General features: G+C 39.2%; 2 protein-coding genes across 2 annotated transcripts in view; one reads left to right on the forward strand and one right to left on the reverse strand.

Annotated features, from left to right (window-relative positions):
• Positions 1–10,308, reverse strand: part of NUFIP1 (nuclear FMR1 interacting protein 1) — a 40,696-nt gene extending 30,388 nt beyond the window's left edge. Inside the window, exons 1-5 of the mRNA XM_046665102.1 lie at positions 9,867–10,308; positions 7,816–7,898; positions 6,594–6,692; positions 5,575–5,637; positions 4,851–4,927 (exon numbers count right to left, since the gene is read on the reverse strand). Of these exons, the coding sequence (XP_046521058.1) occupies positions 4,851–4,927; positions 5,575–5,637; positions 6,594–6,692; positions 7,816–7,898; positions 9,867–10,281 (737 nt within the window). The 5' untranslated portion in view covers positions 10,282–10,308. The remainder of the gene's footprint in view (positions 1–4,850; positions 4,928–5,574; positions 5,638–6,593; positions 6,693–7,815; positions 7,899–9,866) is intronic.
• Positions 10,309–10,413: 105 nt separating this feature from the next.
• The window catches only part of GPALPP1 (GPALPP motifs containing 1), a 34,669-nt gene continuing 17,182 nt past the window's right edge, over positions 10,414–27,900 (forward strand). The window contains exons 1-4 of the mRNA XM_046664698.1: positions 10,414–10,589; positions 18,947–19,076; positions 20,148–20,246; positions 23,072–23,177. Coding sequence (XP_046520654.1) covers positions 10,475–10,589; positions 18,947–19,076; positions 20,148–20,246; positions 23,072–23,177 — 450 coding nt within the window. The 5' untranslated portion in view covers positions 10,414–10,474. The remainder of the gene's footprint in view (positions 10,590–18,946; positions 19,077–20,147; positions 20,247–23,071; positions 23,178–27,900) is intronic.

Consider the following 27,900-nt stretch of genomic DNA (forward strand, 5'->3'; position numbering starts at 1 on the left):
CAATGCATCCAAATATAGATCAATTTAGTTTATCTCGGTGATGGTCTGTCCCATGTGGTGAGAATTTAATGTTCAAAACCACAGCAGTTTAAGTACTATTAAGTACTATTAGTTACATTACTGATTGCCAACTACAGTTACTAATCAGATCAACACATTTCTGCCCAATTTCTTTTAAAATGACAAAGGTATAGTTTAAAGCATGAATTAAAAATATGAGTCTCAGCAAGATTCCTCTACTTACTTTTATGTACCAAAATAGAATTATACCTATAATACAAATATTTTCAAGCTCCATTTACATATGTCAACATGTATAAGCATCCTTTATACCTATGGCACCAGAGGATATAAATAGCCACGAAATACATCGTTTCTACCATGTTTTCTACATGGTTTTCTACCATGGTTTACCATGCTTTTTCTACCATATATTTCTAAAGCTTGTAATTCATTTTTTTTAAAAAAAGACACATATGCAAAGAAGTTAATCAATAGGACCACAATAAGGAGCATCTAATGCAAAAGAGGCAGAGGGGATACTATACTCAAAGAAGGACAAGACGTTCCTCTAGGCAAATGAGGAAAAATATCCCCAAAGCAGCAGGATTTCAGCTACACTAAAGCAATGAGCAGAACTTCCAAGATGGAAAAGATAAGATTTTCTAGAAACAGCAGCATGAGCAAAACTGAAGTTGAAAGGTAAAAAAACCGACTTGGGACATGATAAATAACAAGTGTGTCTGGGACAAAGAGCTCCTATAAGCAAGTAACGTGGGAATAATCAGAAAAGTCATGTTAAACCCACATTACAGAATCCTGACTGCCAGTTCTAAGGAGCCCTGTTTCCACGGCATTTTAGCTGGCTAAAATAAAATCAGATTAACAACTTTATTTTTAAATTTTATTCTACATCGTCACCTATATAACTAAGAAATATATGCATACTGAACATGCAACTTTGCACAACAAAAGAACAGATATAAAGAAAATAGCCTAACCTTCTCATTAAAGCCTGACTTTCTCATTGGTCAGGACAGTTCCTTAAGTGCGACAGCACGGCTGAGGATTCACTTCCAGAGTACACTTCAACGGTGTGGTTCTTATACGACACTTGACAACTGAGCCAGAGCTGAGATTTTGCCAGGTGGGTGCCATGAAAGGTGATGGGACAAGGCAGCTGAGATACTGAGAGTGATTGAAGTGATTTAACCTGGGTAGGGAAGTAAAGAAAGAAGGGGGATGAGAGAAAAAGAGGGTAAAAGGGTTAAGGGGTGGGAGGCCTCAACTAGTCCAAGACCAGGGAGAGGTGACAGTGAGAGCTGGACGGAAGGGACGTCATGGTCAGAGAGGAGTGTGCCCAACTTTAAGATTTCCCGGGCAGAAAGTCCCAAATATAAGATCCAGAGTGTGGCCGTGAAAATAAGTGGCTAAAACTGCATGGAAGTGAAGGACACTGGCAAGTTGAAGGCAAAAAGGTGCTAAGTGAACTCTTATTATAAGTTATGAATCTTATAAAGTCAGCGGAATTCAAAGTATACACACTTCCATTGGAGCATCTAATATGCCACGGGCACGGTGGCGAAGGCAACCGCACCCGGTCTGGTTTACAATCACCTGCTAGAACTGCAGACAGCCCTGCAGACAGAGGGCAGGAAACTCAGAGGAGAAGGGCGCAAGAGCAATCATCCGGACTGCGCAGCAAGGAGGCCCCACGTATCACAAAATCAGTCACATTTGTTCTTGTGTTATTTGACCTTTCCACAGCAATCCGCACTGCTAATCACATCTTCCTTCTTGAAATTCTCCCCTCTTCCATGACATGTCATATTCTCAGTTTTCTTCTACCTCGCTGGCTCTCAGTCGGCAGTCTGGTTGGTTTTTACTCTCTGTTAGGCTATCTTCTCTTTTTCTCTACCTTCTCTCTGTGGTGAAGGTCTTCTACATTCATGGTTTCAGGATTTAAAAATATCTGTCTCCAGCCCAGTCTGATCTGAGTCCCAATGCCTATGCAGCATCTTCAAAAAGATGTCTCAATCTCCTCACACTCAACAATGTCCAAAATCACCTCCCCTAAACCTGGTCCCCTTTCAGCATTCCCTACCTCAGTAACAGCACCACCTTTCACAGAGGTGCTCATACCAGGAGCTGGGAAGGCTCCTCAACACCTCTTTCCTCCCCAACCTCACAATTGTTCAATCACCACTGGGGCCCATTTTTATCTCCCAAATGTTCTGTATACACCTAGTTCTCTCTGTCCCCACAACTGCCTTTTTTTTTTTTTTTTTTTACTTTTTATTAAGATTATGATAGTTTACAACCTTGTGAAATTTCAGTTGTACATTATTGTTTGTCAGCCATGTTGTAGGTGCACCCCTTCACCCTTTGTGCCCAGCCCCCTAAAACTTTTTTTTCTTTTCGAGGAAGATTAGCCCTGAGCTAACATCTGCCAATCCTCCTCTTTTTTCTGAGGAAGACTGGCCCTGAGCTAATATCCGTGCCCATCTTCCTCTCCTTTATACGTGGGATGCCTGCCACAGCATGGCTTGCCACGTGGTGCCATGTCCACACCCAGGATCCGAACCAGCAAAGCCCTGGGCCACTGAAGCGGAGCATGCAAACATACCACTCGGCCATGGGGCCGGCCCCTAGTTAACTTCTTAATTGCTCTAAATTATTGCTGACTAGTAAACACCGTCCTGGCACCAGTAAGCTGCACTAACTTCTAACTGATCAAAGTCAGGGCCAAGTAGCAGGGGGAAAAACCTAGTGTCTTAGCAGTTAGGCTGCTTCCATCCCATCTAGCAGGATATAATCTTCAATACCATCATCATCAGCTCTTTGAAAACAAAGTATCAGACAGGAAGTGGAATTAAGTATTTTTGTCTGATTATTCCTCTGTGCAAAATAAGAAGAAAAAGATACAGCCAACAGATTAAAAAAAGAAGTGAAACAAAAACCCAGGTACTTAGGGAGTGAAGTCATGAGGAGAAAAAATTGTCTGTGTAAAGCAGCCACCTAGAGAGGGGAGGAGCTTCATAGGCAATGCTTCCGAATTCTTCACTAAGTCAAAGCACTCCATGGTCCCAACTCCACTGACTTCTAAGTTTGACCACGCAATTGGCTAAGGCTCCCTTATCAATGCCAAGACTGGACCACCTTCCCAAACTGCACCATTTAACAGTAATTCAGTCAGCAAATACTTATTCTCCACATACTAAATTCCAGGCACTGTTCAAAGTGCAGCAGAATCAAAGATGTCTAAGACTAAGGCCAGTTATAACATAAAGCAGCAAACGCTATTGTGGTCGTATTACTAAGCTACATATTCACAAAAAAGGTAGTGAATAACGCTTTAGGGTAGGTTGGTCCACCAACTGGCAGCCAACTGACACTTATGCCAGAGTATAAATCAACTACATCACTAAGCAAAATATTTAGTTCAGCTGACTTTTTTTTCTTAGCAAGACATTTTCAATGAAGGAAGTAACGTTAAGATTTACACTCTGGTACAAGTTCCTTATCTTGTTACAGACTGGCACTCTCGCAGCACTGAGACAGAGGAAATGAAGAGTAAGAAGAGAGTGACCAATCAGGTGACATTTAAGACAGGTCTCACAAGATAAGAGGAGATTCCACCAGGGGACAAAGAGAAAAAGGCATTCCAGTGTAGCCTATTCCTGGTAGCCCAGATGCTTTCATTTGTTAGCCAAAGATGCTCCTGATATTCTCTGGAATCCACTGAGTCCGCGTTGACGGGCTGGACTCTACTTGGTTAAGAATTAAATTCCTCTGACTGTCCCTTCACCCCCATCCAACTCTGCACATGGTATTAATAACTGGTATTTATGTACACATTACTGAACTTTATTTGTTCTCAGTCTAAATCTTTATGTTTATACTGATTTTCCTCAGATTTACCTCTAAAGCTTTAAAGGGCAGTCACTAACGTTTTCACATAAAGTGTAACATCTGGCATGGCTACATACCCAAGTGGATTTAAACTGAAGACTTAACCTAAGTGGAATGAAGTACAAATCTAACCTGCTGGTCAAAAGAGTTTTAACTATCTTTCCTGACCTCTGAGGATAACTCTTCCTATCAAATCTATGTCAGGCTCTTCTCATTTTTTAATTCCAGAAAAACAGTATTTGACTTAAAAGTGCAGCTGACCATCCTAATAGTTCTGCCTTGGTCTTCTGCTTCAGGGTGAGGTATCCTAGTCCTTCCTGAGAAGACAATGAGAGAGAGTCCTAGTGGGATTCTTCATAAGTATATTCTCGCTAGACATCTCCTAAACTTTCTTTCCTATTAAGTAGAAAGCCACAAGTCACATGGTAAGGCTCAAATTTCTTATATTTTAATTACAGGGAAGAATTCCTGGTCTTTTTATAGTTAAGGACAGCACGTGTCTATCTTGTTACTACTGTACTCCCTCTGCCTAGCATACTGCAGTTATTCAACAAATTTTTTTAAAGTAATCAAAAGAATAAACATTGTAAAGTATTACCTCCCCAAAAACTACATTCAACAACAGCCTCATATATTATAGTCTACAGTCCTGTTTCCTAGTACTAACATTATAAGGGAATTCAATAAATCAAAAATATGCTAACAAAATTGTATGTTTATCATACATCAAGTAACAATATTCTCAAAGTCACTATATACCAATTCTGAAGAAAAACAAATTAGAACTAATCATTTTCAGTTGAATATTTGCAACATCACAAAAGACCAAATTTCCTTTTTTAAATTATTCATTAGGGCCAGAATGGTCATAACTTTGAAGCACTCAGCCTTATCACAGTAAAAGAAAGTTATTTCATAGTTCTGAACTCCTTACTCACTTTCTCCTTTCTTCCCTCCATCTTGCAATCTCCTCCGGAGTGTCTAACTTGATCTTCTTCATACCAGGAGCATGCATCTAGGGGAAAAAGCCTGCTGATCATCAGGAAGTATACTGTATGCTTTGACTAAATTTCAAGTATTATGGTGGATAATGGAGACGCTGTACCCAACATTAAATTTACTAGCAGAGACCGTTTTAAAACTAACTAAGCAGGTTTTATCCATCCTTACAACCACTTTTCCTTTAAAGAAAAAGGAAGAATTTTTCATGTATTTAGATTAGTGCTATTAATAATTAATTTTAGTTACAAAGTAAATATATTACCCAGGTCTCCAATTGACACTAAATAAAATTGACATTAAATGACCTACCAACCAAAATTGAGGGAGGCAGCTAAAGACATAATGAATAAGCAAAACAATTTGAAGTAGCATGGTGTAGCAAAACAAGCACAGAATTTGGAGTTAAGAAACTCAAGTGCAACAATCAGTTCTGAGGCCCTGGGCAAACCATTTTTTTATCCATTAAATAGAGCCAATATTTATCTACTTTACATAGTGGTTTGTGAGGATAAAATTGATTTAATAGATGTAAAAACACCTTAAGAAGTACAAACTACTCCATGAATGTTACTTATTATTAGGCTATGTAAATGAAGAGCTGTGAAGATGACAGATCAATGAAATAAAAAGAATATGTGTTAAAAAACCACATGAACTTACATTTCTCCAATGGAATTGGACAATCTTCTCATGAGCACTAAAAGAGCAATCTACTTCAGGGCACTGTGAGAATTAAAAAAAAAAAAATGACTATGAAATGTTTTCCCTATTAAATTTCCCCTACTACCACACATACGGACATATTCCAGTCACATTACATAGTTATCTCATCTATACGGTGTTATCACTGCATACTTGTGTCAACAGCCTAACAAAGATCACTCTAAAACAGAGTTCCATTTAAAAAGGAATGACATTCTCAAAGTATATAGTAAACTAATATGTATCATTTACTCTTCCACTTGAGTGAGTGCTTGACATCAGCAATGTTGTAAAATGTTCTTAATTCCTAAGCTGAAGGGCATTCCTATAAACTGAAAGAGAATCTTTCCAAATTAAGAACATTCTCATTAAAAATTTTTCTTTTCTTTTTAGTGAGGAAGACTGTCGCTGAGCTAAAACTGTGCCTATCTTCCTTACTTTGTATGTGGGATGCTGCCACAGCATGACTTGACAAGAGGTGTGTACGTCTGCACCTGAGATCCAAACCCACGAACCCTAGGCCACCAAAGTGGGGCACACAAACTTAACCACTACACCACCAGGCTGGTCCCCTGGTTAAAATTTTTTATGAAATACTTAATAAGGTCCAGATCCTTAGAGGGCAATAGGACATGGCAAGTTTCACAGTGTAGTTAAATGGTCAAAGGCAGCCTTAAAGGGAAACAAACTCAGAAAGGTGTACAGAGCAACTGAGGGAGTGCCCAGCCCTCTCACAAAGCAGAGGAGGTGCACACACGCAACAGCTGCCAGACCTCCCTTCCTCTGTGCTCCCACTTTACATCCTCCTGAAGCAATGGGCTCCCCATCAAACTGCAAATCCCAGGGCCACTGTCTCAAGTCAAGTTATAAAACAACATTTCTACGAAAACAATAAACTTTTACTGAAAAAAGCTCAGGATTTCTACCAAATATACCCATTTTGCTAAATAAATTTCAGGACAACCAAGAAAACCTACTTTTGTATGTTCAGACATGTGTTTATCATACTTCTCTTGATTTTTAAAACCACAATCACAGGTATCACAAAAATAGTGAAAAACTGGTTCCTTTCTTTTCTGCAAACAAAAAGAGATGATAGGCTTTCAGGGAAAAATCTTTAATCAACAATAAAAATATAACTATCCTTCTAGTAATGCATACTTCGATTTTTCACATAACCCCTATTTGTGGGAGAAACTTCTGAATACATTTCTAATGAAGGGATGATTCTGTTTTCTTTTATTTTTAGGAGATGTGTTAGGAAAAACCAGGCATGACAAAAATTTTTAAATCTGAGTAGACTTAATGTAAACTGTGAGTACATTCCAAATTAGTAATCCAAATAAGACTTAGTACTGCCTATGTCAAGATGATCTAAAAATAAATATTCAGGGTAAAAACAGCATTTCATCGTTTAGGAAAAACAACTTTATCACATATTTTTTTAAAACCACAGGAGAAAAAAAGAATCATTTAGATAAAGATAAGCTATTTTTTTCTTCTCAATTTTCTATCTTTATGCTTAAACATAAAACAAAAAAAAGATTATTACAATGATAGACTATATAGGAAATGGTCAATTGTTTAATGTTGGGACTGTTAATAAACATATTACACTTACTCAATATTTTGTTAACGTTAGCCCTAGTTTTCATGCCAAAATGAACAATACTAATTTTATGCTGTAGACCTTACTCAACTCATTCTAAACTAATGACATTATTTATACCCCTTAAAATCTGAAAGACCAGATTTTTAAGCTACATCAGAATAAAGGAAGCCTATTTTAAGATCTGGTTTCTGAAGCATCACCAAGAGTTGTTCCTCATTCAAGAAAATAAAAAGACTTGTTATTCCATCCCTCTGCTCCCAATCTGCAAGTAATATATACATATTTCTATTTCATCAAGGTTTCATTGCATTTACATTTATCTGTAATCATAATTCCCTATTTACTCCTGATACTATATTGAAATGAATTCAATGTTTTCTTTATTTACAATTTCTCCACTTATTTCTCAAAAAGATTCTGCTTAAAGTTTTTACTTACAGCTAAGATCCTTAAAGATTCTGTTATAGCAAGGCTCTGCTGTGTCAACAACAGATGCAAAACACTGAGGCAGTTACGATAGAAACACAAAGCATGAAACAGTAATGTAGGGACCAAAGTGTCACATTCAAAAACATCTTTAAAAATACCTTTCTTTTTGGTTTTCTCGTGGGAGGGAAGTTGAAGTCAGCGAACTTTGCGTCATATTTTTGTGGAAAATAAGAATGTTTAACTAAAAAACAAAAAGAGATCCATAAATGTTTGCAACTATACAATTATTTAAAATTTTATTTGCTATAACATGTCACAATTACTTGAGTGATAACAGTGCTAAACTACTCCTTCTAGGAAGAATAGTAGTTCAAACAAATTATCAAAGATTAAGATTAGTCTGCTAAATAAATGTTTCAAATTAATATACATTGGTAAGATTACACATCCAATAGATGCTATAAGCATCTAAGTAAAGGAATGGACAAGCTAACCTGATGAAATTCCCTGCAGTTATTTCAAACATTAGAAATGTAAGCTGTAAAATCCCTAATACAGCTCTTTCAGCATCAATTTTACACCAGGAAGACAGAACTCTGTGAAATACATTTTCTAATTCTTTTCCTTTCTTAGTGCCATGACCCAACTCTGAATCTCAAAGCCCCTGATCTTTCTCCTAGATTACCGTGGCAGCCTCTCCGAATGTCTTCCAGTTCCTAAGCCCTCTCTTCCAACACACCCTGCACACTGACACCACAAAAACCATCCTCCAACCATCACAAGCTTGCTCAAAAATCTGCAAATGGCTTCCTAGAGTCCTTCTATGAGATCCCAGTTTATTTCCTCACCCCCCACTTCCTCCATTCCCTCCACATACTCTGCTTCAGTCACACCAGAACACTGCCATCGTCAGAACTCACCTTGTACTGACAAGCTCTTTGCCTCTACCTAAAAAGCACCTCTTCCCAAATTCTAAACCTCTCCCAAGACACTTCTTCAAAGAGTTTTTCCCAACTTCCTCAGCGCTCTGAAATCACCTTTTATATGCCTCTATTACCAGTCACACTGAAGTGTGATTAATATTTATGAACCCACCTCACCTGACTTAGGACTGTCTTAGGCACATTCATATTCCCAGCATTTGGTACACAGTAAACACTGATTTGGATTCAATGTAAACTGAATCGTACACAGACTTGGAGAATGGTTTTAAGTGAACAATTTCATGACTTTAAATATGATCTAAATCCTGACACCCAAATTGACAGCTCCAGCCACAAATCTCCCCTGAAAGTACAAACCAATAGCTAACAGCCTATTCAGTATCTCTACTTGACACAAACATATTCCAAACTCATTTCTGGTCTTCTTTCCAAATCTGCTTCATTTACATCCTTCCGGTTGTTTGGCAAAAAACTTTAAATTAGCCTTATCTCTCCTCTTTATCTCACACCCCACACCTGACCCTTCAGCAAATCATGTTGACCCTACTCTGTCTTCAAAACATGTCTACAATCTGACTACCTCTCATCACCTCCTGAGCTTCACCCTGGTCCAATTCCCCAATATCCTTCACTTGGATAATTACAATAGTTTCCTCACTTCTCTCCCTTTCGGTTAATTCCCATCGGTAGCCACATTAATCCCATAAGTCAAATCATGTCACTCCCCTGCACTACTCATCTCACAACAGTAAAAGTCAAGCTTCCCTGGTCTACAAGGCCCTAACAGGTCTGCCCTCTTCTCCAATCTCCTGCAATTCTACCCCAGGCTCAGTCTTCTCTAGCCACACTGGCTTCCACTCTTACCTATAGCTCAGGCCTTAAGGCCTCTGACACTGACATTTAAACTGCACTACCTATCATTCTTCTTTGCTCTCTCTCTCGTTAGCACTCATGCCTTCTTCTCCACACCGCTTTATTGTTTAGTGCCTGTCTTCCTACATCAAATGTTAAGTTCCATAAAAATTAGGATTTTTGTATATTTTACTCACTGCTCTATTCCCAGTTCCTGCTACACAGCTGGAATTCAACACATAGCTGCTAAACTGAATGAACAGGCAGGGAAAGCACTCCTGTCGGACAAATGATGAGACTTAGTGACCAAACTGTTAAAGTGCAGAGCAGAATCAGAAGTGGAGAGAGAAACGAGCCAGGAAGAAGAGGAGAAGGAAGGTAAAAGAGTGATCCTGAGAGGAGTAACAGCCTACCCGGAGCGTTGGGGGACTCCTGATGCCGAGGAAAAATACCAGAAGGCTGTCCCCAGTACCACGATGTCGAAGCCTGGAAATTCCAGGAAGGCTGGCCGTTGAGCTGAGGCTGAGAATCAAGGGGGAACTTGGCGTCAAAGGGGGGCTGCGCCCCGGGAAGAATCTGGGTGTCGAAGGGGGGAGGCGCCTCGGGGAGAACCTGGGCCTCCCTAGGGGGCTGCGCCTTGGAGGAAGGCTCTGGTCCGGCTGCGGAGGGCGACGACGCAGGCGGTGGGGGTGGCGGCGGCGGCATTGCCCAGGCCATCCAGTTGTTCGGCAGTGGGGCAGTGTCGCCCAGCGGACCCAACGTGGGAGTCAGCTCGGGGGCTGGAAACCACCCCGAGGGAGTCACGAAACCACTAGACTGCTCAGCCATGCCGCCCGCCAGCTAGGAAACTCAGCGTGCGAGTGTGGAACCAGCCTTAGGCGTCACTTCCGTTATCGCGAATTACACGGCTCAGCCAACCACAGGCTTCTACGTCATTGGTCGCCGCCGGAAAAACTTCCCCATTTGCGGCAGATCACAGGCTGCGTTCTGGGTAGACTTGACTCTGCGTGGATAGACGTGTATGCGTGATCAGTGCCTGCCACCGCGGATGGCGAGGGATCTGATCGGGCCCGCGCTGCCACCCGGCTTCAAGGCCCGCGGGACAACGGAGGACGAGGAACGGGACCCGAGCCCGGGTAAGCGGCGGCGCGGTCCCTGACCGCCAGGCCCGCCCACCCGTGCTCTGGCCCGGCCTTGCTTTTGAGACAGGTCTGAGGTCTGGGAGGCCGAAGGAGCGGGTAATGGGCGCGGCCCCGACCGAGCTAACTTTCTTTTCCAAACCGTAGCAGTGGAGAGCAGGCCCTGGGGCTTCAGAAAAGAGTTTGGGCCTGGTAATCATAATGATGATGTAGTCCCATTTAGCGCTTAATGGGCTGGATGCTGTGCTAAACGATCGATGACACCGTCGTTTAATCCCCCTAGCAATTGTATACGGTGAAGATGATTACTTTTGTGTTACAAGTGGGGACAGTGAGGCCCAAGCTCTGGCCCCGAGCGCACAGCTAGTAAGTGGTGGAGCAGAGTTAGAACGAAGCCCGTGCTCCTAACCTTTGTGGCAACTTGCCTTCTGACGTACAAGGCCCTTGGCTCTTGGAGAAGATGCCTTACTCTCCAGCCCCCGACCTACCCTTTCATTCTGTCATTGCATATGACACGCAGCCCAGTGCTCAAACCAATCTGAGTTTCTGCGTAGTTGCTCAATTATCCAGGCTCCTTCTGGTCTGACTCTGCACTTCTTGACACCTGAGGAACTCCTACCCCATTCTTCAAGTTTTTGAATAACTTGTCGACATATACGTCTTCATCATTGCATTATGGTCTTCTGGCCTTAACACTTCGTGTTTGCCAAATAAATGCTTCTCAGACTCCTCCAAGCCCATCTGTCTCCTTTAATGTTTGTTCTAATTTATAGACTGGGACTGACGCTAACGTTGTAAGAGAGTAGAGCTGGAAGAGTAACTCTCCCATTTCTGAATCTAATTTGCGTTCTTTGAAAATCCCGAGGTGATGTTTCCGCCTAGACATTTCTTTCCAGATCTCATCTCGTTATAGCAGATAAAAAGTCAGGTTTCTGGAGGCCTGCCCAGTGGCGTAGTGGTCGACTTCCGGCCCTCTGCTTTGGTGGCCCAGGGTTGGCGGGTTCAGATCCCAGCCACAGACCTACACACCGCTCATCAAGCCATGCTGCGGTGGCGTCCCATGTACAGAATAGAGGAAGCTTGGCGCAGATGTTAGCTCAGCAACAATCTCCCTCAAGCGAAAGACGAAGATTGGCAGCAGATATTTGCTCAGGGCCAATCTTCCTCACCACCACCACCACCAACAAAAAGTCAGGCTTTTATTTTAGCGGCAAAAGTTCTGTTCAACTGAAGTTGAAGAAAAGTGGGGTTAACTAAGTTTTTTAGTTGGGTTCCTAGGTGTGTGTTGTTTTGGGTTCACCATATTACCTGATTTTAAACCAAGGCAGGATTTGCAGGTAAGCAAACACCAACTCCCTAATAGATAGTTCTATTATGATTTGCTTCCATCATTCTGCTTGCATTTACTTCAGGTACTCGTTCCTCTGTTCACTCTCCTTTATTTGTTTTGTGGCATCATTCTCTCCCCACTGCCACCCTCAGCACTTAACGCTGTGTACACATGTGCATCACCCTGTACCTTGACCAAGTTTTACCCCAGCCCACCTGGCACATAAAAGATCCTTGGTAGACATTTGTTGAATGACTTTACCTCTTCATCAAGCACAAGATCTTGCACATAGCATGTCATTTTTAAAACATAGTCCCCCCCCACTATAATTCCAGTCTTCTCATAACCTTCTAGATGGCTTATCCTAAAGCAGTTGCCAAAAAATCTTGAGATATCATTTTTTATCTCATTATTCTTCTATTTGGACTTTTAAGAAGTTTATCAGTACCAGTATCCTTGAAATTCACTATATCACACCATAGAAGTTTCCCATGTGTCATCTTCCAGTCACTACTTGCCTCCCTATCCCTCCTTCAACCAAAGGATAACCGTGATTCTAACTTATCATCTCATAGATTAGTTTTGCATGCTTTTGTGCTTTATGTAAGTGGAAAAACACAACATGAACTCTTTTGTAATTGGCTTCATATTTTGGCATAACATTTTGTGAGATTCGTCATGTTGCTGAATTGTTGATATGATTATAGATTGTTTATTGTCATTGCTATCGAGTAGTCCATTGTGTGAATGTTCTGCAGTTTATCCATTTTACTATTGATGGACATTTGAGTATTTTCCCTTTTTTGGCTGGTAAAAAAGTGCTGCTATGCATCCTAGTACATGTCTTTCGGTGAACACATGTTACATTTCTTTTGAAATTGTTGGATCGTTGGATATGCATATGTTCAGCTTTAGTAGATACTGCCAGTTTCCAAAGTAGTACCAATTTACACCCCCACCAGCATGTATGAGAATTCCTGTCATTCCTTGTTCTCACTAATACTTAGTTTTCCCTGTCTTTCTAATCTGGTGGTTTGCAGCACTGTCTCATGGTAGTTTTCATTTGCCTTTCCCTGGCAATGAATGAAGTTGATTATCTTTTCATACATTTTTGTGGCCATTTGGATGTGTGTCATGTCCAAGTCTTTTGCTCATTTTTCCACTGAGTTGTCTGTCTTTTCCTACTGATTTGTAGAATTCTTTTTATAGTCTGGATACAAGGCATTTTTCAGAAATGTGTATTGCAAGTATCTTTTCTAATTCTATGGGTTGCCTTTTCACTCTCTTGTTAGTATGTTTTGATGAAGAGAAGTTTTTAATTTTAAAATATTCTGATTTTTAAGTTTTTTCTTTAATGGGTAGAGCTTTCTGTATTCCATTTAAGTATCTTTGCCTACTCCAAAGCTACAGAGTTGTTCTCCTATGTTTTCTTCAGAAGGCTTATGCTTTCAGCTTTCACATTTGAAGTTCATCTGGAATTGATTTTTGTGTATGGTGTGAGTTAGGGGTGAAGATTAATTTTTTCCCATATGGATATCCAATTGATGCGTCACCTTTCCTTCTTCACTGTACTGCAATATCACTTGCCTTATAAATCAGGTGACCGTATATGTGCATCTCGTTTTTTTCTTTCTCATTCTGGTAAAATATACATAATGTGACATTTACCATCTTAACCATTTTTTTTAGTGTTTTTCTAGTATATTTTAATTTTAAAATGTCTGAAATGGTTTCCCAGAATTTCTCATTAACACAAGATAGCAAGCATTGCTGTCATGCTAAATTATACATTTCCAGTCAAATCGAAGAAAATATGTTCACTTAATCATGTTTAAGTGTATAATTCATCATTAAGTACATTCACAGTGTTGTGCCAGCATCACCACTCTCCATCTCCAGGACTCTTTTCCTCTTGCAAGACTGAAACGCTATACCCGTTAAACAATAAGTCCCCACACTCTCCTTCCCCCAGCCCCTGGTTACCACCGTTCTATGTTCTGTCTCTATGATTTTGACTACTCTAGGTCCTGCATACAAATGGAATCATACAATATTTATCCTTTTGGGTCTGGCTTATTTCGTTTAGCGTAGTATCTTTAAGTTTCATCTATGTTGTAGCGTGTGTCACAATTTCCTTTTTAAGGCTGGATAATATTCCACATATGTATAGACCATATAGACCACATTTTGTTTATCCATTCATCTGTTGATGCACACATGGATTGCTTCCACCTTTTGGCTACTGTGAATAATGCTGCTATGCACATGGGTATACAAATAGCTTATTTGAGTCCCTGCTTTCAGTTCTTTTGGATATATTCCCAGAAGTAGAATTCTAGAGCATATGGTTGTTCTGTGTTTAATTTTTTGAGGAGTCACCATACTGTTTTCCATAGTGGCTGCACCATTTTACATTCCTACTAGCAATGCACAAGAGTTCCAATTTCTCTACATCCTCACCAACACTTGTTGCCTCCTGTTTTCTTTTTTTATAATAGCCATTTTAAGGGGTGCAAAATGATATCTCACTGTGGTTTCAATTTATATTTCCCTAATGATGAGTGACTTTGAGCATCTTTTCATGTGCTTATTGGCCTGTGCATCTAGTTTTAAGAAACTTGAATTCAGAGTCTCATTTCCAAAGTAAAAAAATTTAAATAACATTGTTCTCCCCGATGCCTCAAATTTCTAATTGTCTAAAGATACACATTATGTGATTCTTAGAATAATGACCCTAAGTTAACAAAAAAAGAAAAATTATTTTAAGAATACCTTGGTTAAGAAGAAAATACTGTATTTTAGAAAGCTGTGAACTTTATATTTTATCACATCCCTAATTGGGTCCTCAGCTCTGCTCCGCAATCCTCAGAGGTTTCCCCATGCAGCTCTCTTCCCCGTTGTCCACCATGGCTTGTTAAAACCTTCTCTTTCTTTCTTAGACTCTCTCTTCCTCTACTTCACTGGAAAGGTAGATACCATCTCAAGAGAACTTCCTCAATGTTCTGTCACTGTGCATGAAAAATTTCCTGAATGTGTGCCCAGCTTTTTTGTCTTCCCTTTGGTTACGATAGGAGAGGTGTACTGCCTTCTTCTAAGGCTAATCCTTCCATTTCTACTCTGAATCATTTCCTTTACTTGTCCTCTGGGCTCCTTGCCCTTAGCATTTAGCCAAAACATTCAAGTCTTTCCCACCTTTATGAAGCCTCTAGTCCACATCCCCCTATCGGTAATCTTCTTTTTCTCTGGATCCTCCCCATTTTTTCCTTAACCCACTAGATCCTGGCTTCTGTGCTTGCCAGTCCATGGAGACCGCTCTCACCAATTTCACTGTGGGAATAAACGGAGACCACCTGCCGCTTATTTCTCAGCACCTTTTTGCTAAATTCAAGGCACCCTTTAGTCCTGACCTTCCTTAACCTCACAGCAACATTTACCTTAATGCTGCCTTCTGTCCTGTCTTGGTTCCAGCCACCCTGAACACATTTCTGTTTTCTAAATTAGCTAGGCTTCGAGGCTTTTGAGTTCTCGGCAGACACTTTTCTCTCTGCCTGGACTACTCTCCCTCAAGTCCCCACCCACTTTGCCCAGCTACCTCAGTCTTGTCCTTTAGCCCCAGACCAAACATCCCTTTTTCTAGGACACATTCTCTGACGGTACTGCCTACCCCCTGCAAAAGACTGGGTTGGGTGCTACTTATAAATATTTCCATGACTTAATCCTGTCATGGGGTCAGCAAGCTTTGCCTGTAAAGGACCAGTAATAAATATTTTAGACTGTGCAGGTTAATAGGCAAAGTCAAGATTATTATGGAAGTATGTTATATAACAAGAGAAAACAAATTTTCATAAATTTTTATTGTTGAAATTCAAAACATGATAGAGTACAATTTTTTTGTAGTATAAGTCTACTAATGAGAAGAATGAAATTGCTGTTGGGGGAATAACATTTCATTTAATTGGGGTCCAAGGTGAGTGTTTCCTTTCATCAAAATCAATTCCTGATCTATAATGAGATTTTATGTGCTATATTGAGTGTATTTTTTGTATGCATAATTCTGTGTGATAGATATCACAAGGGAAAAATAATGAACTAGGAGGCATAACCCCTATTCTCGTGGAATTTATAATCTATTTGAAAAAATTACTATCACAGCAGGAGTAATAATGATAGTATAGCATCACTGCTTTAGGAGAGAGATGGAATAGTTTGTTACAAGTGCCTAAACTAATTTTTTGACACAATTTATATAGTTGTGAAGAAGAATACCTATAAAAAAGTGAAGCCAGGCATGTCCTTAATTTTATTAGAAAGTCTGTAATGTGGCTTATACTAACTTATACTTTCAAATTCTTCTCTTTTTTATGTTACCATCTCTTAGTGTCCTGTAGTATTATGTACTAGTTATTTCTTTTGACACAAACCAAATGGAAAGTAAATAATTCTATGTTCTGAATGCCACTTTGTTACATTATTTTTCCTGTGATCATTAAAAAAAATAAGGCCCTATGTTCTTCTTGGATGAGTTTTATCTTCATCTGTTTATTCTCTTTTTTAAACTTATATCCCACTTGTTTCTTTAAAAATTCAAGACGAATTTACCTATTAGTTGTAATACCAAGGACAGCACATATTTAGAACATTTAGCCTTTTAATCACTTGAACTATATAAAAGAATAATAAAATCTCTTCTTAATCCAAACCAATTGAAAATTAGCCAGTAGTGTCAAATTGACAAATTACATTGATAGCACCCACAAATAAGAAAAGAAAGAAGCAAAAAAGAAAAAAATCTTCTCTTTTTAATATTTAGAATCAAGAGGGAGATGGGCAGAGTCAGTCACTATGAGAGTGAAATGCAGTCCCCCAGGTTCCTTCGTGTTAAAGCTGTGACCCCTAGAATTTTGAAGAAAGGGATATTCGTGGAAGGTGGTGTCCTCCCCTTCTTGCTGTGTTCTAAAAGGTGCTGTCTCTAGGAATTAGTAGTACATAAAGAGATAAACTAGAACTCAGTAAAGACATTATTCATTAGAGTCAGAAGTCAAATATAGTCTCCATTTGTAGTTGGGGTATACTTACATACTAAGACATAACTTATTCTAATAAGTTATATTAAGACATAACTATTCTTCAATCTTAAACAGCACTTGGAGATGTGAATCCTACCCCTTAGTTCTTAATGGTTCCCTCTTTTTGCTGCTTGATTGTTCTTTTCTAGGTGTGCTGTATTACAAGTTCAGCATTTATTTTCTAAAATTCCTTCCTTCATGTAATGATGTATAGAAAAATATTTTAAAATGTATCAAATTTTTTAAGATAAAAGTTTGAATTTTTAGTGTGTATTAAGCACTTGCTCTTTAGTAATACAACATGGGGGGATCAGAAAAAATTTCAGAAATAGGCCCGTGGTTCTGAAACTGGCCTTAGCTTCTCTCCTGAGCTTTATACTGCTATACCCAAGTACCACGGATGGTACCACTGACTTTTTTAATGTGCATGTTAAACTTAAGATGAGAAAACCAAGCTCTTGACTCCTCCCCCAAACCTGCTTTCCTTCTAGTCTTGCCCGTATTAGAGAATAGCACTGCCATGCTCCTGACCTCTGTCTTTAAAATTACCTTCCCACGTATTCACAGTCACCTTCTTCATTTGTTTCTTTTTTATGTTGTTTCTCTAGAAGTGTTTATTCAATAAGTATCTGTTGGATGCATGGATGCTGACTCAGTTGAATGTTGTCTAGTATAGTGGTTAAGGGTATAGGCTCTGAAATCAGACTCTGGGGTTCATATCTCACTATTTAGTTGTGTGAAGTTGGGCAAGATACATTCTCTCTGCGTCTGTTTCTTCATCTGTGAGATAGAAATAATAATACTTCCCTAATATGGTTGTTGTCAGAATTAAATATGTTAATGCATATAAATCTCTTAAAACAGTGCATAGCACATTAGACTCGACATGTTATTTTTCTTTTATTATTTTTAAGTTTTTGTTGTTATTAATAGTGAATGAATAGCATCCCTGGGAAGTACTTTGCAAGATTATATTTCCAGGCCCTCCTCTAGGCCAACTGAGTCAGAATCTCTGGGGAAAGGGCCCAGGAATCCCCTTTTTTTTTTTTTTCCTTTTTCTTCCCAAAGCCCCCCAGTACATAGTTGTATATTCTTAGTTGTGGGTCCTTCTAACTGTGGCATGTGGGACGCCGATAAGCAGTGCCATGTCCGCGTCCAGGATTCAAACCGATGAAACACTGGGCCACCTGCAGCAGAGCACACGAACTTAACCACTCGGCCACGGGGCCGGCCCCAGGAATCTCTTTTTAAAAAGTATTTTGCCGATTCTGATAAACATCCAGGCTTGGAAACTATGGCAGTAGAATTTTAGCATTACTGCTCAGTACCAACATAGATAGTTGTGTCTATGTGACATCCTGACATCATGCAGAGACATCATGCAATAATCTGTAATTTTGCTGAGACATGAAGTTAGAGCAAGTCACTCTGATGTGTGGGCCCAGAAGACCCTTGCCCCACTCCTTCGCAGCATCTCCATCCCAGCGCAGCCTCATTCTCTTCTCTTTATCTCTACTAGTAAGCAGTAAAACTTAGAGTCACTCTAAGTTTGTTTCTGCTTGAACAATCATCTTGAAAAGAAAACTGAGAAGTATGATGATGCCATTAAAGATATTTTTTAAAGTAGTTGTTCTTAGAAACCAAAATGGATAATTTTCATTTTTTATATATTAGATTACGGAGTGGCAATTTCATTGTTTGGTTAGCACTGTGATGTAAATATTGTCTACCATTTGCTGTCTGTAAGAAAAAAACCCATGAAACTGTTTTGGCAGTTGTACCAACCAAAATTGCAACTAATGCAAAAATTGTAATATGTCAGGGAAATTATATGCTATTGTTATATTTATAAGTTTGGGTATTAAAGTTTTTGTGCATCTCGTAGTGATACTGTATCAGACATGATTTATGCCTTCCTGGAGTTGCAAAGACAAAATTATACACAAAATCTTCTTTAGTTGCAGGACCAGCTCTGCCCCCTAATTATAAAAGCAGTAGTTCAGAGTCGTCAGACAGCGATGAGGACAGTAGTTCTTTTGAAGAAGGAAATCAAGAATCGGAAGAAGAGGACACTGGTCCAAGTGCAAGGTCAGTCACTTACTTAAAATGAATAATAAATCAGTCTTCAAACCTGGTATACACTGGCTGGAACAGATAGCTAGTAAGGGGATATCATATCTGCATTTATACAGTGGAGGAACAAATCATTTCTTGTGGCATTTCCTCATGAACTGTACCTTTTACAAAGAAATTTATTCTAGTAGTATGTAGCTGTGGAGATACCTAGAATTTCAATAAAATTCTTCTAAAAAGAATTTTTCCTTAAAGTGACTAAGTATTCTAGATAAACCATAGGATTTCTTTTTAAAAACTGTCTGTGCAGTATATGTTTTTTGTTTAAGTAAATGAATGATTTCCCTCTAGCCTAGCCTTACTTGCCACAGGTCCGTGTAAGTAACATGTCAAACCTTTGTTTATTATTGGGTAGCAAGTTTTTTTGATGCATTTTAAAAGATTATGAGACAGAAATAGCAACTTAAGCCTCGTTTAAAGAATGAGATTAGGGGCCAGTGCGGTGGCACAGCAGTTAAGTTCACACGTTCTGCTTCAGCGGCTTGGGGTTCATGGGTTTGGATCCCAGGTGCGGACCTACACACCGCTTGTCAAGCCATGCTGTGGCAGGCGTCCCATATATAAAGTAAAGGAAGATGGGCACGGATGTTAGCCCAGGGCCAGTCTTCCTCAGCAAAAAGAGGGGGATTGGCAGCAGGTGTTAGCTCAGGGCTAATCTTCCTCAAAAAAAAAAAAAAGAATGAGATTAAAAGCCAAAGTCGTAAACTTTTTGCTCAAAATTATCTAGCAAGTAGACTATTTGAAACTTCATTGAGTAGAGTCTTCAACACCACATAAAATGATAGAAAATTGATATATTACTGCTGTAAAGAAATAACCAATCTCTAACTATTTTAGGCCAAAATGAATTCCAGGAAAAGATTAGTAGAAGATCTATCTGGTGTCCACTTTTTCTTATTTGGCAAGATTAATTTGTTGTTTCGGTATTTATATAACTGGTTGAAGTTAATGCTTCATTTAAAAATTAAAATTTCTCTGAAAGAAATTTTGACGTATGTGCATAAAGTTATACTACCATGTTTTCAGAAAACAGAGCAGAAATGAAGATGACGATGATGATGATGAAGGCTTTTTTGGACCAGCCCTTCCTCCTGGATTTAAAAAACAGGACGATTCTCCTCCAAGGTGATAATGTGTAGTATTTCAGGCCAGTCTTTTCTGAGTATTTCAACTAGTGTCTGTTAATTCATTAAAGAACAGTCTGAAATTGTTTTTAACATATATTTATATAACAGTCAATATTCATATAAATAAAAATTATTTAAATACTATTTTAAATAATTATTTAAATAAAAATAATTATAATGAAAAATTTCTATAATAAAAATAATTATTTACATGTTTATGACACATTCATAGTGTATAAAATCTTCCACATCTTTTTGGTACTCACAAAGGGTTTTGTGGTAGGCTGTGTGGAACGTTATCTTTCTTCCCCTTTTTTTTAAACAAATAAGGGTGCACACATAGTAAATGGTAGACCTGGGGCTAGAATCCTGGTATTTGACTTCTAATTCGGGCGTTTTCTTAATTATTTATTGATAAAAGAAATAAATCCCTTTGTGCTAACTTAGACAATTTGACTAACTTCTCTGAACCTCAAATTTGTCATCTGTGAAACAGGAAAACAACATGCACCTTACAGAATTGTTGTAGTGATTGAGAGTTCATATTTATGTACATATTACATACATGTCTGTATCTTATATGGTGCCTAGCACAGAGTGAACATATGGTAAATATTGATTCTTGTCTTCTTCTTGGAATTGTAAAATTTTTAAATGCTGAGTATGAAATTGCACACCAAATTGCTTATAATTCAGAACACTATTTACCAATATGCAAGAATAAATAGAAAAGGCTGTCATACATTTTGTATTCAGAGTTTATAATCACATTTGTCAGCTCCTAACTTTCATATAACTTTGGTCCTTTTAGAAATAACAAGGATAGACAATCTACTGCCTGTTTTTGTATGGCCCCCAAGCTAAGAATGATCTTTAAAGGGTTATTAGGAGGCCGGCCCTGTGGCCTAGTGATTAAGTTTGGTGCGCTCCACTTCGGTGGCCTGGGTTCTGTTCCCAGGCACAGACCTACACCACTCATCAGTGGCCATGCTGAGGTGGCAACCGACATACAAAATAGAGGAAGACTGACACAGATGTTAGCTCAGGTCAAATCTTCCTCAAGCCAAAAAAAAAAAAAAGAGGAAGATTGGCAACAGCTGTCAGCTCAGGGTGAATCTTCCATACAAGGAAAAAAAAACGTCATTAAAAAAGCAAAGACAGATATGCAACAGAGACCCAAATCTGACCCTCAAAGCCTAAAATTTCCTATCTGGCTCTTTATAGAAAATTTGCTGACTGCTGGGATATAACATTCCTTTCAAGAAAATACATTGTTAGATGTATAGCAGTTTCTTTCTTGAGAATTCTCTTTTGGCAATAATAAAGTATATGTATGAAGTAAACAGGTGGTAGCATATATTGTAGGCATAAACTTTTTATACAGCCATAACATGCCATGGTTATATTCCTTTACCATATTTCAAGATTTTGTGTACCAGTAATTTTATCCTCACAAATTCCCTGAGACCAGAGAATTGAGCTGTAATTGCATTTGTAGATCTGCTAAAAATTGTACTCAGAAAAAACCCATGCAGTACTTCCTTATAGCTTATAAGTCATAGCTAATTTGATCTTTCTAACAATGCCAAACCTGCCTGTTTTTCATATGCAAAATTGTTTTGGCTCAAAGAGGTTTTATGAACCAAGACAAGAGGTTGTTAAATGGCCAGGAGCGGAACCTGGGCCTTCTGACTCTCAGTACTGTCTTTCCCCTGCCAGGAAGCCTGTCTGAGAGGCTCTAATTGAACACAGTGCAATTTGGAAAATTGGGCTTAGGCCTGCAGTGTCCTGTTGGTTGGTAATACTGGCACAGTGACTCTCTGGAAAAAACATTGGTATGAAAGAAAGGATGAAGAAACTTAAAACTGTGAAAGAAAGAGGAAAGTGTCTTTCTGTTTTATTTTTCCCTACACAAAGTAAGACTTTCTCTTTTTAAGATGCAGAATTTAGGGAGTTCTCCCTTTTGAACTAATGATAGTGCACTCCGAATGTGGCAACAGGGCAGCTTGAAAAACATGAACTTTTTCATCCAGGAGACCAGGGGTCAGACTCCAGCTGTGTCATTTACTAGTTTGTGTTGTCCTTGGGCATTATTTTGCTCACCTTGAAAATGGAGTGACTTATACCAACCAGGGCTGTTTTGAAGAAACAGAAAGGGGCACTGGCTGAAATGTGGTTAGCCCCCAACCTTTCCCTTTCCTGTGGGTCTCAAATGAGCTCTTTTCATTCCTGTACACTTCCACGTCGTTATTGGGTTATTAGTGAGGGGAGTGTTTAGATTTTTATACCACCTTGGCACATGGAACCATCAATTGTAGCGTCTGGCATATGCATGTGCTGTATATGTCCTTAAAACTCGCTTTACACCTAAGTGGTTCTCACTACAATTGTAATGCTCCTAAGGCATTTTTCAGTGGACAGTGAATTTCAAAACTGAGAGCTAAGGTACAAAGTAGAAAAGATCTTCACAGGCTTTAGTCCATAGTAAGGACTTGTTTTTTTAAAAAATGTTTTTATTTAATGTAGTTCTTTTAGGAAGTGAGTATACACCACTGACAGGTTGAAAATTCCTGGTTTTGTCTCTAATCATTGACTAACAAGCAGAAAGTTAAAATGCAAAAATGAGATTTTTTAAAGATGCTAAGTTGAAAAATACCAGGTTATCTAGTAAAAATATGTTGAATAAAATTCTGATTTTCAACATTTGTTATTTTCTGGCTTTGTGTGTGTGTGTGTGTGTGTGTGTGTGTGTGTGTGACCTTTTATTTTGGAAACTGCTTTCTAAAGTCAGGGAGAATGATAAAGGTGCATTTTGTTTTTCAGGCCTATCATAGGTCCTGCATTGCCGCCTGGTTTTATTAAGTCTATACAGAAAAGTGACAAAGGCAGAGATGATCCAGGACAAGTATCATCATATTTCGACTCCGAGGTTTGGAAAATTTTTGTTTAAAGAATAAGATGTAACAAACTCAAAACATTATGTAGTGCTAGCTGCAGTCGTTTGCCTCAGATGTAATGGCAGATGCAGTCATGCTCAGATGAATTTAAGGTTGTAACGTCGGTAGATGAAATCAAAGGCTTATCATAGATCCGAGATGCTCTTAGAAAAATCACAAGGCAGTTGCATGTTGACAGGCTGTTACCTTTTCATGCTTCTCGTCCTTGAAGGGAAGCTCTAAATAAAGTGCTAGAAAAAAGAACATGATGAAAAGTTTAAGGAGTCATTGTGATTTGATCTGGAAGAGAGAAAGCTGAGGAACTTGTTAATAATGATCTTTATGTTGAAATTAACTCTATCTAGCTCTGATGCCTGTTTATGATGAAGGCATTGGTGGATATGTGATTTTATGAAAAAATAGATGAAATGATTTTAGAGTCAAATATGAAGGCTATTTTCTTGTTAAAGGTGTGGTCTTGAACAGTAGCTGAGATTTGTAAAGTACTTTATAATTTGTAGTGCATTTTCGCTTATATGGATATTATTTTATCTTCTCCATGGCCTTATGAAACAGATATGATCTACATCTTACAGGTGCTAAAAACCAGAGAAATTGGTAGCTTACCCAAGTTTGCACAATTTGGACTTATCAAAGCCAAGACTCAAACCCAGTTCTTACGACTTTAAATCACCCAGTTCTTATGACTTTAAATTCTTGTGCAGTGGCTTCCTGTGTGTGAATTCATCTGATCAAGAGACTCCTCTGCGTCTCCACTGAGAATTCAACAGTTCCACTGAGCTTGTCACTAAAGGCAATGTAACGCAGGGGTTAAGATCATGAACTTCAGAGTCATTTACTCTTTCTCTCAATGATATTTGTGAGTACCTACAATGTGTCAGGCACATAGTCACGGAAATGGACCTGTCAACAAATTCTGTTGTTCCTACCTTTAACACACATCCAGAATCCAGCTACTTCTGCAACCGCCCTGCTCCAGGTCGACATCATATCTCACCTGTTTTATGATCTTCATGCTTTCGCCCTCGTTCCTCTACTGCCTCTTCTTAGCCCTGCAGCTGTAGCTGCCTGGATGAAATAAAGTCAGATGCTGTCACTCACACTCAAAACTATCAAATATTCTACTTCTCGCTCTGTGTAAAAGCCAAAGGCCTTAGAGAGCCGTCTACAGTCTGGCCCCTATTAGTTCCCTGGTTTTCTCTCTTATTCTAATCTGGCCACACTGGGCTCCTTGTTATGCCTCCTTAAATACATCAGGTGCACTCCTGCCCTGGAGCCCTTATACCTACCAAGTCTCTTGAAAATGGTCTTCTCCTGGATGTCTGTGTGGCTTGCCTCCCTCCCAGACTTTCAATTTTTCCTGGAATGTCACCTTCTCAATTAAGTCATTTCTGGCCTCCTAATTTAAAATTGCTAACCTCTCTTCCCTTTACTCCTGTCCTCTTCGCTCCTTTAATTTGCTCCACAGCATTTATCACCTAAGATACCACTTCTTTTTCTGTATTGTCAACCTCTCCCCACTAGAATGTGAGGCCGTTGAGGACAGAGACTTTTTGTGTTATCTCCAGTGGCCATTCAAAAGTATTTACTGAATGAATGAGTAAGTTAGACACAGTCCTTGCCGTTGTCACACTTACAGCGTAGTAAGGAATACATTTATTAAAGAAATAATTTGTGATACTATGAGTGATTCAAAAGGTGAGACAAAATATAGTGGAACCGTGACAGGGCACCCTAATCTGAAGAAATGAGAAAAAGTCTTTTTCTCTGAGAAAATGTCTAAACTGAAGATTGATGAGTTGGAGATAGCTCAGCAGAAAGGGCAGGAAAGATTGTTCCAGAGACTACAGATAGTTTATGTGAGGGCAGAAGAGTGCAGAGAGAAAGAAAATGAGGGTTAAAGAAGTCCAGTGTGGTTAGAGTGGAGAGAATGAGGAGAAAGGTGGAAGAGAGAGAGAGGTAGACAAGAGCCAGTCAAGCTTGGAATCCTGGCTGAGTTTAGTTTTGTTATCAGGAACATGCAGGTTGTTATCTTATAGGGTTGTTGTAAGGGTTAAATCAGAACAGTAGCTATTCAACTTATAATAACTACTGTTATTATTATTACCTCTACTACATGTGCCGTGAGAGTAACCTTGAAGAATTTACATTAACTATAAGGAATCCTTTCTAACAAAATTGTTAAATACAAGAATAAGTTACTAGAGGACAGCTTCCAGCCATATGGGAGACTGAGCTGACATGGTCAGGCTAGGCTCGCCCTGCCACAAACACAGAGGAATGCTGGGGAAAAATAAAATAGCAACAAAGAATAGAGAGCTAAGCTCCAAAGAAAGAAAGGGAAATCCACAGGTGCTAATAACATTGAGAGAATTCAAAGCTAGAGCAGTAAACACAAGTTTACACAGCAGGGGACCATTGTGGTTTTATCAACCCAGCCATAAACTCTAGAGGACTGGGCCCGGGGACAGGCTCCGGTAGGCAGAGTAGAGTGAATTGAGCTCCCTGTGAGCTTCCTGAATCAAACCCACAGCCTCAAAGTACTGCTCTGTCTGCAAAAAGAGTACTAGAGAAATGGAACCCACTGTCCTCTGGAAAGTGGGAAGGAAGTTTGCTTTAGTCTAAGGCCTTTTCATGCTATCTGTAACCTACTTTCAAATGAGTCCCAAAAAAGTGTGTGTGTGTGTGTTTGTGTGTGTGTCTGCCTCACAGAGAGAGGCCAGAGGGGTAGGGAAACAAAGATGAACGTAGTAAAATGTTAGCAACTGATGAATTGGGGTGGAGATACCTGGGTGTTCATTCTACTTGTCTTGGCACTACATTTTTCAAAATAAAAATTTTTTAAAGATGTAGCGTAATTCAACTTTATTCATACTTGGAACTCTATCCTAACCCACCTAGCTAACAAGTGGATAGTTTAGGTAATTCCCTAGATGGTATCTATTCTACATTCTCTAGCTTCTCTTAGCAAAAGGTAAGGGGTAAGGATGGGGCAGGGATGACTTCAGAGTATGCCTGTTCAGGGTAATCTTGATTCTGAATTTCTCGGTTTATGATTTCCCGTTAACAAAACCTTTTTCAAAAGACACTTCTTTTTCTGATTTCATAGTTTCCTTTCTCAAAGAGAGGCTTCTCTTAGTCTCTCATTCACAATGTATACTCCCAAATTAAGACATACGTAATAATGCTAACAGTTAACATTTGTTGAGTACTTGCCATAAGCCAGATGCTGTAAAGCACAACACAAACTTAGGTTTGCATGACTCAATTATATTTGCATAACTGTATAAACTTAATTTAATTCAAACAGCAATCCTAGGTTATGGTGTGTCAGCCACAATGCTTTTAGCTGCAAATAACAGAAAATCCAACTCAAAATGGAACTTTGTCTTAATCTACTCAGCAAATGGGTTGTTTTTGTAATTTCTTGGGTGGTATCTAATCTATATTCCCAAAATAAGGGAAATGTGTTTCAGACATCATAAGAGGTCTAGAGGTGGGGTCATTCCAGGGTTCATTAATTCAACAGCTTAATGAAATCATCCAGGGCTCCAGTTTTTTTCCATCTTCTCTATCATTGCCAGTATGTTGATTCCTCTTAGGCTGACCCCTTCATTATACCAAGAAGCCTGCCAAAATTCTAAGATTCACATGCAGATGACAATGTCCAGACACGGAAGGGGAATGGTCCCTATCCTGTGTCCCTTTTTTAGAGGGAGGAAAACTTTCCCAGGTTTCCTATAGACTTCTCCTCGTGTTTCTTTTGCCAAAATGGAATCATATGCCCATACCTAAGCCAGTCAGTTGGGCAAGAAGAATGAGACCTGTAGGGGACTGGAATTGGCCACCCCAAGATATGTCTCTTTTGCATGAGGAATATTTTGGGCTGGTTACTTTTAAAAAAGCTGCAGACAGGAAAGAAACTCTGAAAAGTAGAATTTACTTACCCTTTGTTAAGAGACCTTTACATTTGTAAAGGAAATCTCCATCTGTAAAGCTGTCTCCCTTTCTGTACCAGGAAGAAGGAGGGGGGATGACCTTATCTCCTAAAAACTCGTAATGCGGCAGACAAGGACTTAAATCTGCATAATAATGTTACTCTTGTTTACTGTGCTTGTCTGGTACTGGTATACTCCAGTAACTGACTCCCCCCACCCCCAACATCCTCCTCTGCCTTTAGCTGAAGATGATATTTAAGGTGGTGGCTTCAGCCATTTTGGCAAGTTGCCTGAGGTTCTCCCATGTGTACATGTTATAAAGCTTTGTTTAATTTTCTCCTATTATTCTGTCTCATGTGAATTTAATTCATTCTCTGGCCAGAAGGACCCAGAGTGGGTAGAGGAAATGTCTTCCTCCCCTACAGACCAAAGTGATTGGCTTAGAATTATCAACATTTTTCTCCAGGAGTTAGAGACAGTCCCAGTTTCCTGAGAAAAGCATGGCTCCAAAGAGGACAAACAAAACACGGGGTTCTCTTAGCAATAGAGTAGTTATTGGTTGGAGCTGTTATAATCCCCATCTGGAAGACAAAATGAGACCTAGAAAGGTTACTGTGCCTGAGGTCCCAGGGCTAACACAATGGCAAATTGGGGCCTTGAAACTAGGTCTAACTGCCTCGCAGCCCAAACTCTAAACCAATAGGGGACATAATTTGTATTGTATTTTTTAATTAAATAACTCAGCTTTTTAAAAAAA

This window comes from Equus quagga, chromosome 6, assembly GCF_021613505.1.
Source record: "Equus quagga isolate Etosha38 chromosome 6, UCLA_HA_Equagga_1.0, whole genome shotgun sequence".
Classification (NCBI taxonomy): Eukaryota; Metazoa; Chordata; class Mammalia; order Perissodactyla; family Equidae; genus Equus; species Equus quagga.